At 43.9% G+C, this 12521-nt stretch overlaps 1 protein-coding gene across 2 annotated transcripts in view; it reads right to left on the reverse strand.

Moving 5' to 3' along the window:
* Nucleotides 1-12277, reverse strand: part of AP3D1 (adaptor related protein complex 3 subunit delta 1) — a 96943-nt gene extending 84666 nt beyond the window's left edge. The window contains exon 1 of one of the 2 annotated variants that reach the window (XM_074978630.1): nt 11940-12277. In XM_074978630.1, the coding sequence (XP_074834731.1) occupies nt 11940-12035 (96 nt within the window). In that variant the 5' untranslated portion in view covers nt 12036-12277. The remainder of the gene's footprint in view (nt 1-11939) is intronic. The other variant, XM_074978629.1, reaches the window with a different exon arrangement.
* Nucleotides 12278-12521: the final 244 nt, after the last annotated feature.

Consider the following 12521-nt stretch of genomic DNA (forward strand, 5'->3'; position numbering starts at 1 on the left):
CAGCAAATTCAGCTGGAAGATTGAGAATGCAGAAGTATCAACGTAAGTAGATCCACTTTGAGACTTCAAGTGAGAAGCATTCACCAGACAACATGGCACTCTGGGTACAGTAATCACCCACGATGGCCCCATCAGCACCTTCTACATACCTGTTACAAGTTACAAGCCTAGAAGTTAGTTTTTAAATGAGGCGTTCACAAAAGGAAGAATTAAATGACAGCACTAAGTATACACAGTATAGTCAACATATTTGTTCTAATAGTAACAGAGAGGAAGCCGTGCTAGTCTATACACTATCAAAACAAAAAGCAGTCAAGTAGCACTTTAAAGACTAGCAAAATAGTTTATTAGGTGAGCTTTCGTGGGACGGACCCATTTCTTCAGACCATAGGCAGACCAGAACAGACTCAATATTTAAGACACAGAGAACCAAAAACAGTAAGCAAGGAGGACAAATCAGAAAAAGATAATCAAGGTGAGCAAATCAGAGTGTGGAGGTATGGGGGGGGGGGAAGGTCAAGAACTAGACTGAGCCAAGTATGCAGACGAGCCCCTACAGTGACTCAGACTGATTCTAATTCTTCACCTTCCCCCCCACCCTCCACTCTCTGATTTGCTCACCTTGATTATCTTTTTCTGATTTGTCCTCCTTGCTTACTGTTTTTGGTTCTCTGTGCCTTAAATATTGAGTCTGTTCTGGTCTGGCTATGGTCTGAAGAAATGGGTCTGTACCACGAAAGCTCACCTAATAAACTATTTTGCTAGTCTTTAAAGTGCTACTTGACTGCTTTTTGTTTTGATATTTGTTTTAAGTTTCTAATGTTCTTCTGCTGATCTTGCAAAATTTGAAGTTTTGCAGAACAATCACCCAATTGCTTAAGATATTTGATTTAATATATGAGTATTGATTTTGCTAGGCTGTTTTCATAGAATCATAGAATACTAGGACTGCAAGGGACCTCGAGAGGCCATTGAGTCCAGGCCCTTGCCCTCTGGCAGGACCAAGTAGTGTCTAAACCATCCATGACAGGCATCTATCTAACCTGTTTTTAAATATCGCCAGGGATAGAGATTCCACAACCTCCCTTGGCAATTTATTCCACTGTTTGACCACCCTGACAGTTAGGAACTTTTTCCTAATGTCCAACCTAAATCTCCCTTGCTGCAGTTTAAGTTCATTGCCTCTTCATCTATCCTCAGAGGCCAAAAAGAACAAGTTTTCTCCCTCCTCCTTATGACACCCTTTTACATACTTGAAAACCACTATCATGTCCCCACTCAATCTTCTCTTTTCTCTCCTAGAATACTCAAGGAGTTGATAGAGGAGGTATCTGAGCCTTTATCTATCATCTTTGGAAAATCATGGGAGACAGGAGAGATTCCAGAAGACTGAAAAAGGGCAAATATAGTGCCCATCTATAAAAAGAGGAATAAGAATAACCCAGGAAACTACAGGCCAGTCAGCTTAACTTTAGTGCCAGGAAAGATAATGGAGCAAGTAATTAAAGAAATCATCTGCAAGCACTTGGAAGGTGGTAAGGTAATAGGAAACAGCCGGCATGGGTTTGTAAAGAATATATCTTGTCAAACTCATCTGACAGCTTTCTTTGATAGGATAACGAGCCATGTGGATAGGGGAGAAGCGGTAGATGTGGTATGCCTAGACTTTAGTAAAGCATTTGATACAGTCTTGCATGCTATTCTTATTAAAAAAACTAGGCAAATACAATTTAGATGAGGCTACTATAAGGTGGGTGCATAGCTGGCTGGATAACCATACCCAGAGAGTAGTTCTTAATGGTTCTCAATCCTGCTGGAAAAATATAACAAGTGGGGTTCCGCGGGGGGTCTGCATTAGGACCAGTTCTCTTCAATATCTTCTTCAATGATTTAGATATTGGCATAGAAAGTACACTTAAAAGTTTGCAGATACCAAGCTACGAGGGGTTGCAACTGCTTTGGAGGAGGATAGGGTCATAATTCAAAATGATCTGGAGAAATTGGAGAAAAGGTCTGAGGTAAACAAGATGAAGTTTAATAAGGACAATAATACTCCACTTGGGAAGGAACAATCAAGCATCACACATACAGAAGGGGGAGACACTGTCTAGGAATGACTACAGCAGAAAGGGATCTAGGGGTTATAGTGGACAACAAGCTAAATATGAGTCGGTGTGATGCTGTTAAAAAAAAAAAAACACACACCATGATTCTGGGATGCATTAATACGTGTGTGGTGAACAAGACACGAGAAGTCATTCTTCCGCTCTACTCTGCACTGGTTAGGCCTCAGCTGGAGTATTGTTTCCAGTTCTGGGCACTGCAATTCAAGAAAAATGTGGAGACATTAGAGAGGGTCCAGAAAAGAGCAACAAGAATGATTAAAGGTCTAGAGAATGTGACCTATGAAGAAAGACTGAAAGAAGTGGGCTTGTTCAGTTTGGAAAAAAGAGAAGATTGAGGGGAGACATGATAGCAGTTTTCAGGTATCTAAAAGGGTGTCACAAGGAGGAGAGAGAAAACTTGTTCTTTTTGGCCTCTGAGGATAGAACAAGAGGCAATGGGCTTAAACCACAGCAAGGGAGGTTTAGGTTGGACATTGGGAAAAAGTTCCTGCCAGGGTGGTCAAACAGTGGAATAAATTGCCAAGGGAGGTTGTGGAATCTCCATTGCTGGAGATACTTAAGAGCAGGTTAGATAGATGTCTATCAGGGATGGTTTAGACAGTATGTGTACCTGCCATTGGGGCAGGGGGCTGGATTCGACGGCCTCTTGAGGTCCCTTCCAGTCCTAGCATTCTATGATTCTGTGGAACTAAACAGGCCCAATTCTTTCAGCCTTTTTTCGTAGGTCACGTTCTCTAGACCTTTAATCATTCTTGTTGCTGTTTTCTGGACCCTCTCCAATTTCTCCACATCCTTCTTGAAGCGCGGCACCCAGAACTGGATACAATACTCCAGCTAAGGCCTAACCAGCGCAGAACAGGGCAGAAGAATGACTTATCGTGTCTTGTTCACAACACACCTGTTAATGCATCCCAGAATCATTTTTGCTTTTTTTTGCAACAGCATCACACTGTTGACTCATTTATTTGTGGTCCACTATAACCCCTAGATCCCCTTCTGCTGTAGTCGTCATTCCTAGACGGTCTCTTCCCATTCTGTATGTGTGACACTGATTGTTCCTTCCCAAGTGGAGCACTTTGCATTTGTCCTTATTAAACTTCATCCTGTTTACCTCAGGCCATTTCTCCAATTTATCCAGATCATTTTGAATTATGACCCTCCCAGCTTGATATCATCTGCAAACTTAATAAGCATACTTTCTATGCCAATATCTAAACCGTTGATCAAGATATTGAACACAACCAGTCCTAAAACAGACCCCTGAAGAACCCCACTTGTTATACTTTTCCAGCAGGATTGAGAACCATTAACAACTACACTCTGAGTACGGTTATGCAGCTGGTTATGCACCCACCTTATCTAAGCCTCATCTAAGTTGTTTCTGCTTAGTTTATCAACAAAAATATCATGCAAGACCATACCAAATGCTTTACAGGAAAATACAGGAGAGCAAGCAGCAAAATTATTCATTAGCCTGGCTGACTTAAGGTTCTTAATCCCTGATAAAGCAGGGGTGATTCAACTTTTTAGGTTGGGTCCCACTTTTTGTCCCTGCAATAAGCAGGGCCCTCCCACAACCTGTCTAATGTAATCCAAACCAACCAACCAAAATTTTGGTTACAGTCATGTAAAAAAAAAAAAAAATCCTTTCAGCACATGTAAGAAAATAAGTCTGCAGAATGTTAAAACTAACAGTTTGTAAATGTGAATGCACACAAAAACACTAACAGTTCAACATCTTAATGAGATGCATGAGCCTGACACCCAGCAACCAATCATACTGTGGCCTGGCCCTCATTACATTTCATGCCTCTCCTGAGAGGGTTTGCCCCCTACTTTGCACAGCCCTGTGATAAAGCAATCACTGTGTGGCCAAAGCAAGTTACACGTACTTGTTGTGCCTCAGTCAACTCAAGCAAGGTTCAGCATAGAATGAAAGCAGAAACACAGTGAAGCCTAGACTCTACATTACAACCTATAGAACACAAAAAGACACTTGTGTTTGATTGCTCTCACTACCCTTAAACACTAAGCAAGGGCACTGGCTCCACTTGCCCCTTCTAGCATGAAGACCAGGATCCCTGCAGATTGGCAGCTCCTTATAAACCCTCTTTTGTGTAGTGTTTCCAATTCTAGGATAAAGCACTTGCCTAGTAACTCCTTTGCCTTTTGCTGGGATTCAGACATTTAATTAACAATATCAGCAACCCTCAGCTCATTCGACAGTCAATGGAATACTGATCTTCAAAGGCCTTAACACATGCAATATGACAGACAGCAACTGATGGGAGGTCCAGGGCATCTGCTCCCAGACACCTTTGCATTCTGGGGACTGCTGTGACCCCAGCCTACCTCCCCTGGGACTCCAGCCCCAGCCAACAGGAGCCACTATGTGGCTTCAGCCCCTGTGCCCCAGCTGCTGCAGGGCAGGTGAGAGGCTCTGGCTCCTGGTCCCCCACAGCAGGCAGGGTAGCTCTAGCTCCCAGCCCCATTTTTGTGGGGCAGGCAGGGCTCCCAAACCAGACACAGCTCCAGCCCAGTATTCTCTCCTCCGGGAACATCTGTGGTCCAGTGCCGGACGAGAGGGGACTGGATTTGAGAGATGCAATCTATAATACTGTAATCTCCAGATGCTAAACAGCCAATACCCCCTTGGGCTAGATCCACTACAGTCAGAGGGTCGCCAGTCCAAAAATCTGATAGTTTAGGGTGCCTCTGAAGTCCCTATTGGAGACTGACATTTTTCAAGCCGAACACAATTGGATTAAACTTTGCAACAGTCAGTAGAGGACTTCATCCAGGAGCAAGGATACATATGAAGGGGAACAGTGTCATCCCATGCCACCTAATTTCTTTTGGTAATTAAACCCACCACTGAGTATGGACAACTTCCATTAGACCTTTGGGTCAACATTATTTTCTTGATTCTAATTCACGTACACGTTTTTCCATTCAAACTGATTGTACCTAGCCTCTAAAAATGTTCATTGTGAAGTATTTTGCGCCTTTGTATTCTCTGTCTTTCAGGAGCTAGAATTCCTTAAAGTTCATTGTTGATTTACGCCTTTACATTATACATGCCTATATATGTGTTTTTCACTACTACTTATGTTAAGAGAATACTAACAGATAGTGTGTTAGTCTGTATTCTAACAAAATAAAACAGCAATCATGTAGCACTTTAAAGACGAATAAAATGATTTATTAGGTGATGAGCTTTCATGGGACAGACCCACTTCTCCAGATCAATAGCATTTCCAGTACAGACTAACAGCTATACAGCACAGAGATCCAAGAGAAAAAAAGATTACAGTAAAAACTGACAAATCAAATATATAGCACTGAAGGAGGATGGTGAGGGGTAGGGAACGCTAGGTCTCTTGCCTGAGATCACGTGAACATCAAAGGATGGGAAGCAGACCTTGTAATGAATGAGATAATTGCAGTCTTTGTTCATACCAAGTGTTAAATGTGTCGAATTTGAGTACAAACCCCAGTTTGTAAAACTCCCGATGTAATCTGCTTTTAAATTCTCTGCTGTAGGATGCATATTTTCTGGTCTTTAACAGAATGGCCCACTCCACTGAAATGCTCACTGACAGGCTTATGCGTATTGAGATTCCTAAATGTCTGCACTGTATCCATTCATTCTTTGGTGAAGTGTTTGCTTGGTTTGTCCAATGTATACTGTAGAGGGGCACTGCTGGCACATAATGGCATATATAGTATTGATCGAGGTACATGAGAATAAGCCCCTAATGTTGTAATAAACATGGGTAGGGACAGCAATGATATCCCCAGAATACCTATGTGGACAAAGCTGGCAATGGGGTTTGTTGCAAGGAAAAGTTCCAGGATTAGTATTACTGTGGTGTAGCCTGTGATGACTACTGAGAATCTCTCTTAGGTTAGAAAGCTGTCTGTAGGAGACAACAGACCTGTCACCTAGGGCCTTCCGGAGTACGGCATCATGATCTAGAATAGGTTGTAGGTTTTTAATGATGTGGTGCAGGGGTCTGAGCTGTGCATCTATAGGTAATGACAAGTGGTGATCTGTTACTGAACTTCTTGGGCCTATCTTGAAGTAGCTGGTTTCTGGGTATTTGTCTGCCCATCAAACTTTTTTCTTTTTTTAAAAACTTCTCACAGTGGGTAACTAAGTTTTATGAATGCTTGATAGAGGTCTTGAAGTTAAGAGAAAAATTCTGTGAAGGACTCATAGCTCATGTTTGCCTAATGATGAAAATTCATACTGAGATGTAAAAGATGGATTCTGATTAGCTCTAAAATGCAACCAAGGCCAAAATGCATCCTATAACCAAATAGCTATTTTCATCTTTAATCCTGTCAGCTGAAAAAATATGAAGACCTAACTTTGTCATTCAACAAGTCTATCCTATCAAAGGCAGAGCGAAAGAGCAATTTTCTCTAATAGTTTTATGACAAGCCTTCAGACAACTGTGTAGATTTTGCCCAAGATACAAGAGATAGGGTGACCATATTCCCCTAGGCTAAATACAGAACACCTGGGTGGAGGGCGGGGGCTGTCCTGACCCAAACAGGATATATGGTAACCCTGAGTCATGCAATCAGTCAGTCATGCAGAGTTGAGCATCTGATGAAGTGAGTCTGTGCTCACGAAAGCTCATGCTCAAAACTTTTCTGTTAGTCTATAAAGGTGCCACAAGACCCTTAGTTCCTGAGTCATGCAGCAGCTGCCCTGTGGGGACTGCCACCTTGCCGGGTGCAGGGGTGCTCTCTGGCTGTGAGGGGCAGCTCCCAGCTGCCCCATACCTTAGGGCACCAGGAATGGGCTGCAGCCCCACCAGTGAGCTCCCTGCACCGGTACTCCTCCCAGCTCCCCACAGCCACAGGAAGCTGGGGAACGGGTGGCAGCCTACCGGTGCTCCTCCTAGCTTGCGTGAGCAGCGAGAAGCCAGATGTGGCGGAGCCAGTCCGATTCCCGGCTCCCACAAGTGGAGAAAGCAAATACAGGAGTGTTACTTACTCATCATAAAACAAGGACTGGGGGCCATTAAATTATATTAATAGGCAGAAGGTTTTAAATAAATAGAAGTATTTCTTCTCACAAAACACATGCCATTTGTGGAAGATACATTCATGGAGGATAGGTCTATCATTGCCCATTAGCTAGGATGGCCAGAAATCATGACCCTTGATGATTACCTGTTCTGTTCTATTCTATATGTACCTTTGGTCTGACCAACTATGGCTGTTCTGATAGTCTATGTCTACACTACAGCAATCTTCCAAAAGAAGTTCTCATGGAAGGTCTCTTCCAAAAACCTTCTTACAAAATGGCACAGCCACACACAAAAAAGTGGATAAAAAAAGAGCCACCAGAGGAAGACGGCCATCGGGAAGAGTGCTGTGTTCTTTCAATTTTGATTTCAGATTGAAAAAACCACATTGTGTGTACATGCTTTGTGGGTTCTTTTGGAAAAGGCCTATTTTTCCCCAAAATAACTTGCTAGTGTAGATGCAGCCATATAGTGTTTATTAATGGAACTGAACTACTCTAATTAAATTGCACTTATGATGGAAAATGTCATCTCCTGCAGAGGAATGAGGAACTGTCATATTTGAGATGATAAAGATGGGAGCTAATAAGATTAGTTTAAACCAGAAAACATTGAACAGTCTTAACAAGAGAAAGAGGTGCTTTGTGGAATTTTGGCATATTGATTTTAAATGTAACTCTATGTTTCCCCAAAAGACAACTACCAACACAAGAAGAGAACACACTTTATAACGTGTGTAACCAAACACAGAAAATAGCCAGGACTATGTTTCATTCAATCTCTTTTTTATTTAGCATCCATCGTACCTTCTTCCTAGAGATGGAATGATGGAAGCAGGCCAAAGTGTACCGTACTCAAGACATTACACTACAAATGTGTGCTATCCAACACCAAACACAGTAACAGTCAGCAACATAAAGTGTATGTCAATATTTGTTCATAAATAGGTGATAGTAAATATCTACTATTCTGGACAAGCCAAACCCTTCAGCCAACTTTGATAGCCTTGTCTCAAGGCATCCTGACGGCATCCAATAAGACTTCTCAGTGTCTCAATGACACTTCCAGAACACCATAAACAATTAAATCAATGGAGAAGAACAGAAAAAGGTTTTCCAGCTACTATTCCTAAATGACTATTTTGGATATTACAGATTGGTATCCACACTGGAAAAATACAGTGCCATTTGGAAAGCTCTGGTTGAATTGCTAATATCTCACTCAAAACTAACATGCTTAAATTGGTCTGCAATGAGATGAAGGACGGGAAGTAAGAGAAAAAATACCATACTTGTTTACCAGCGATTTCTTTCAATGAGTAAGTAGTATCTTTGACCATCTCCCTCCAGAGGCACTGTATATAATGGAAATCAGATAAAGAACAGTAGCAACAGGAAACAGGAATTTTAATTAATTTATGAACTGGGCATATTAATCAAAACTTGATTAGTTCTTTTTCCAAATGTGAAAAATCTAGCATATAGCACTCTCCATTTGTGGAACTCTTTGCCAGAGGGTGTTGTGAAGGCTGAGACTTACTTTTCAAAAGCTGGTGAAGAGTTACACTGTCTAGATTCCTGCAAAAGGAGTTACCTGTCAAGTTCTTATTCCAGAACTAGAAACAACATATTCAGTCCTCCCTGGCAAAGGGCTAATCTGCACTGCCATGCAAGATCAACCCGCTGAGGATCAATCTTCTGCTGTTTGATTTCCCACACATGCAAAATAAAGCTCTCAGGGGTCAAAGCTGACCCCTGTGCTCCTCACAAGAGGTAAGGAGTAAGAAAGGTCCAAGGGAGAAAAACTCTCCCATCGACTTTCCCCCAGACAAGTTAGCCAAGCGTATATGTCAATTTTAGCTATGCAATTGGCATATCTAAAATTGCATACCTGTGGTCAACATTTATGTCTAGACATAGTCAAAGAGGATCAGAGTCAAAGTAAAACATAGGGTCTGCATGAAGATCATAAAAGGCATTAATATTTGTAAAGATCTCTTCTCTGACCTACTGCCAAATAGTATGGTGTTCAGTAGGACCAACGGTCCTTCAGGAAAATTCCACAACTAAAATCTCAGTACTGTCTATTCACCCACAGGGGAATAATAATAGCTCAAAGCATGACCTACACAAGGCCAAAATACACACAACCATCTACAGAATAAACATTCACATGAACACCTGTAAATTTCATATATGATTTAATAAAAGCTGTCTCTTTCATTAAATCCTAGAAGTTGCTTGGTACTTTTTTTGTACAGTTCTTGACAACAGCTACATCTTCCCATGCCACCAAAACAATGCCAATCAGTCTTTAAAGTACATCATGAAATTAAAAGATTCAGTAGTTTTTCTTGCTATGTGGCTTGTTTACAAACTGTTTTGTACTGTGGAGCATCAGTGTGAATGAAATACCAAATCTAAAGCTACTGGAAGGCAACAATGCATTTCAGCCTGCGAGCAGCAGCAATAAACAACATGCAACAAAAATGAGTTTACCACTGCAGTGTTTGTCCTATCAACAGAAGTCTGCATGTTTATTAATCCTTCCACAATTGGCATTATTTTGCTCTTCACTATATTCTGAAGTTATGTTCTATCTACTAACCTGAGCCAGCACTACTGTAGTAAAAGTCACACCAAGTTCCTAGCATTTCTGCCAAAAATATAATAAAGGAAGTTGTTCACATAGAAGTTTTCCACACCAAGTTGGCTTGTGCCAAGATTCCAAGGACTTCCTGATTAATGTATACCACGTTACAATTGATAAAAGACTTCTAACTTCTAAGGTAAACCAGTTCTTGATGAAAAGCAGTCAAGTAGCACTTTAAAGACTAGCAAAATTGTTTATTAGGTGAGCTTTCCTGGGACAGACCCACTTCTTCAGACCATAGCCAGACCAGAACAGACTCAATATTTAAGGCACAGAGAACCAAAAACAGTAAGCAAGGAGGACAAATCAGAAAAAGATAATCAAGGTGAGCAAATCAGAGAGTGGAGGGGTGGGGGGAAAGGTCAAGAATTAGATTGAGCCAAGTATGCAGACGAGCCCCTATAGTGAGTCAGAAAGTTCCCATCATGATTTAAACCATGTGTTAATGTGCCGAATTTGAATATAAAAGCCAGCTCGGCTGCTTCCCTTTCCAGAACACTGCGATAATTCCTTTTCAGTAACACACGTACCTTTAGGTCATTGACAGAATGCCCCATTCCATTAAAATGGAATGTTACGGAAATGTTACTGAAGAAGAATTAATTGCATCGTTCTGGAAAGGGAAGCAGCCGAGCTGGCTTTTATATTCAAATTCTGCACATTAACACATGGTTTAAATCATGATGGGAACTTTCTGACTCACTATAGGGGCTAGTCTGCATACTTGGCTCAATCTAATTCTTGACCTTTCCCCCCACCCCTCCACTCTCTGATTTGCTCACCTTGATTATCTTTTTCTGATTTGTCCTCCTTGCTGACTCTTTTTGGTTCTCTGTGCCTTAAATATTGAGTCTGTTCAGGTCTGCCTATGGTCTGAAGAAGCAGGTCTGTCCCACGAAAGCTCACCTAATAAACTATTTTGCTAGTCTTTAAAGTGCTACTTGACTGCTTTTTGTTTTGATAGCGTATAGACTAGCACAGCTTCCTCTCTGTTACAGTTCTTGATGAGTAATTATGTAGTTTCTATGAGTTTCCTGATCAAACTCTTAAATAATACAGGAGAATATATCAGGTGGTGATATTTAAGTGCTTTTGGTTTCTGCCTATAAATTAGAACACACCTATGGAAAGGTGTTCTAGACAGAAGCTAAATGAAATCATTTTAACTAAAAAGTGAATTACACTTCAACTCAACTTTCTTTTGCTCCAAACTAATCCTAGAAAATTAAGACATGGGACAGAAATTAGTTTACCTTACAAATCACAGGCTGTAAATACCGAAGCAATCCCCCTTAGCACAGAATCAAATGATAACCAAACACTGAACCTTCCCATGAACAAAATAGATTTCCCACCAGCCAGATCCTTCTCTTCCCTTTAATTTTCTCACTCTACTGCCTTCTGTTTCAGGCAGTTCCCTAAATTGGCTCTCCCTTTCGGTTGACCAACCCCCCTCAAGCGACTCTTCTTCCTGACTTTTCACTTCCACTTGCACTTTCCCTTTGAAAACATCCCCTTTTCAGACGGGAAGAGGCACCTTTTACTTTGATAGGGAGTCAAGGATGAGAAAGAGCCACAGGCTTATGCACAGCCCAGAGAGGGACAACAGACATGAATAACCCCCTCCAGAACCATGCACAGGAGACGCTGGATTTTTGTTCCCTGTTGGGCGCCTTGGATCTGAACAGAGTCATCACATTCCCCCAAACCCGACACGGGGGCAAGCACCCAGTAAAGAGACAGGAAGGGAAGGGACCTGCCACCTACCCCTCAAAACCTTACAGGGCTCCCGCCGCGAGAAGAGCAGCCCAGCAGAGAAAGGCCGGGGCTCAGCTCCTATGACCCTTTGGCTCGGGATGTACAAACTCCAATCCCACTGCTGCCCCATGTCCTGCAGCGGGAATTGTGCCTCGTCCCACTCCCCTCCTAACGACTCTCACTCGGTCCTACGCTGCCCTCCTCAGGGGCCCAGGGGCCGGCCGGGCCCGGCCCCTCCATCCCGCCTCAGGCCCCAGCCAAGCCCCTCACCCTGCTCCCGCCCCCTTCACGCCTCCCTGCCGCCCACCCGCCTCATCTCAGCCCTCCCGCAACGCCCCTGCTCCCCTCCCCCTCCGCCCACCTCGTCCTCCTTGTGGTTGCGGATGCCCCGCACCAGGTCCTGCAGGTTCTTATCGAACATGCGGTCGATGCTGCCCTTCACCATCTTCAGCGCCATCGCGGCGGCGGCAGCGGCGGCTGCGGCGGGCTGAGCCAGCGGGGCCTGCGCTCGGGCGGCGGGGCCGGGCCGCGGCTGGCGCTCAGCCGCTGCCGTGCGTGTCCGAGCGGGGCGGGGCGCTCACATCCCGCGCGGGGCCGAGCAGCGCGCGCCCCGGGGACGCAGGAGGCAGCGGCAGCCCCGGCTGCAGGAATCTCCCAGCTCCGGGCTCCGCTCAGCCGAGCGCCCGACAAAATGGCGGTCGGTCAGCTGAGCGCTCGGCCCCGCCCCCTCCGAGGGCCGCACGCCAGACCACGCCTCCAAAGGGGCCGGCCCCGCCCCTGCCTGGCCCCCACACACGGCCGGCTCGAGCGAAGACCGCGTCATCTCTCCTTCTGGCTCCGCCCCACTTGCCCAGAGCCCCACCCATTTCTCCTCCCCCGCCCCTCGGGGCGCTGGCTCCGCCCCCTGACCCGGGCCTGCCTCCTCCTCTCGGCTGTGGTTCCG

Source organism: Carettochelys insculpta, chromosome 27, assembly GCF_033958435.1.
Source record: "Carettochelys insculpta isolate YL-2023 chromosome 27, ASM3395843v1, whole genome shotgun sequence".
In the NCBI taxonomy this organism is placed as follows: domain Eukaryota; kingdom Metazoa; phylum Chordata; order Testudines; family Carettochelyidae; genus Carettochelys; species Carettochelys insculpta.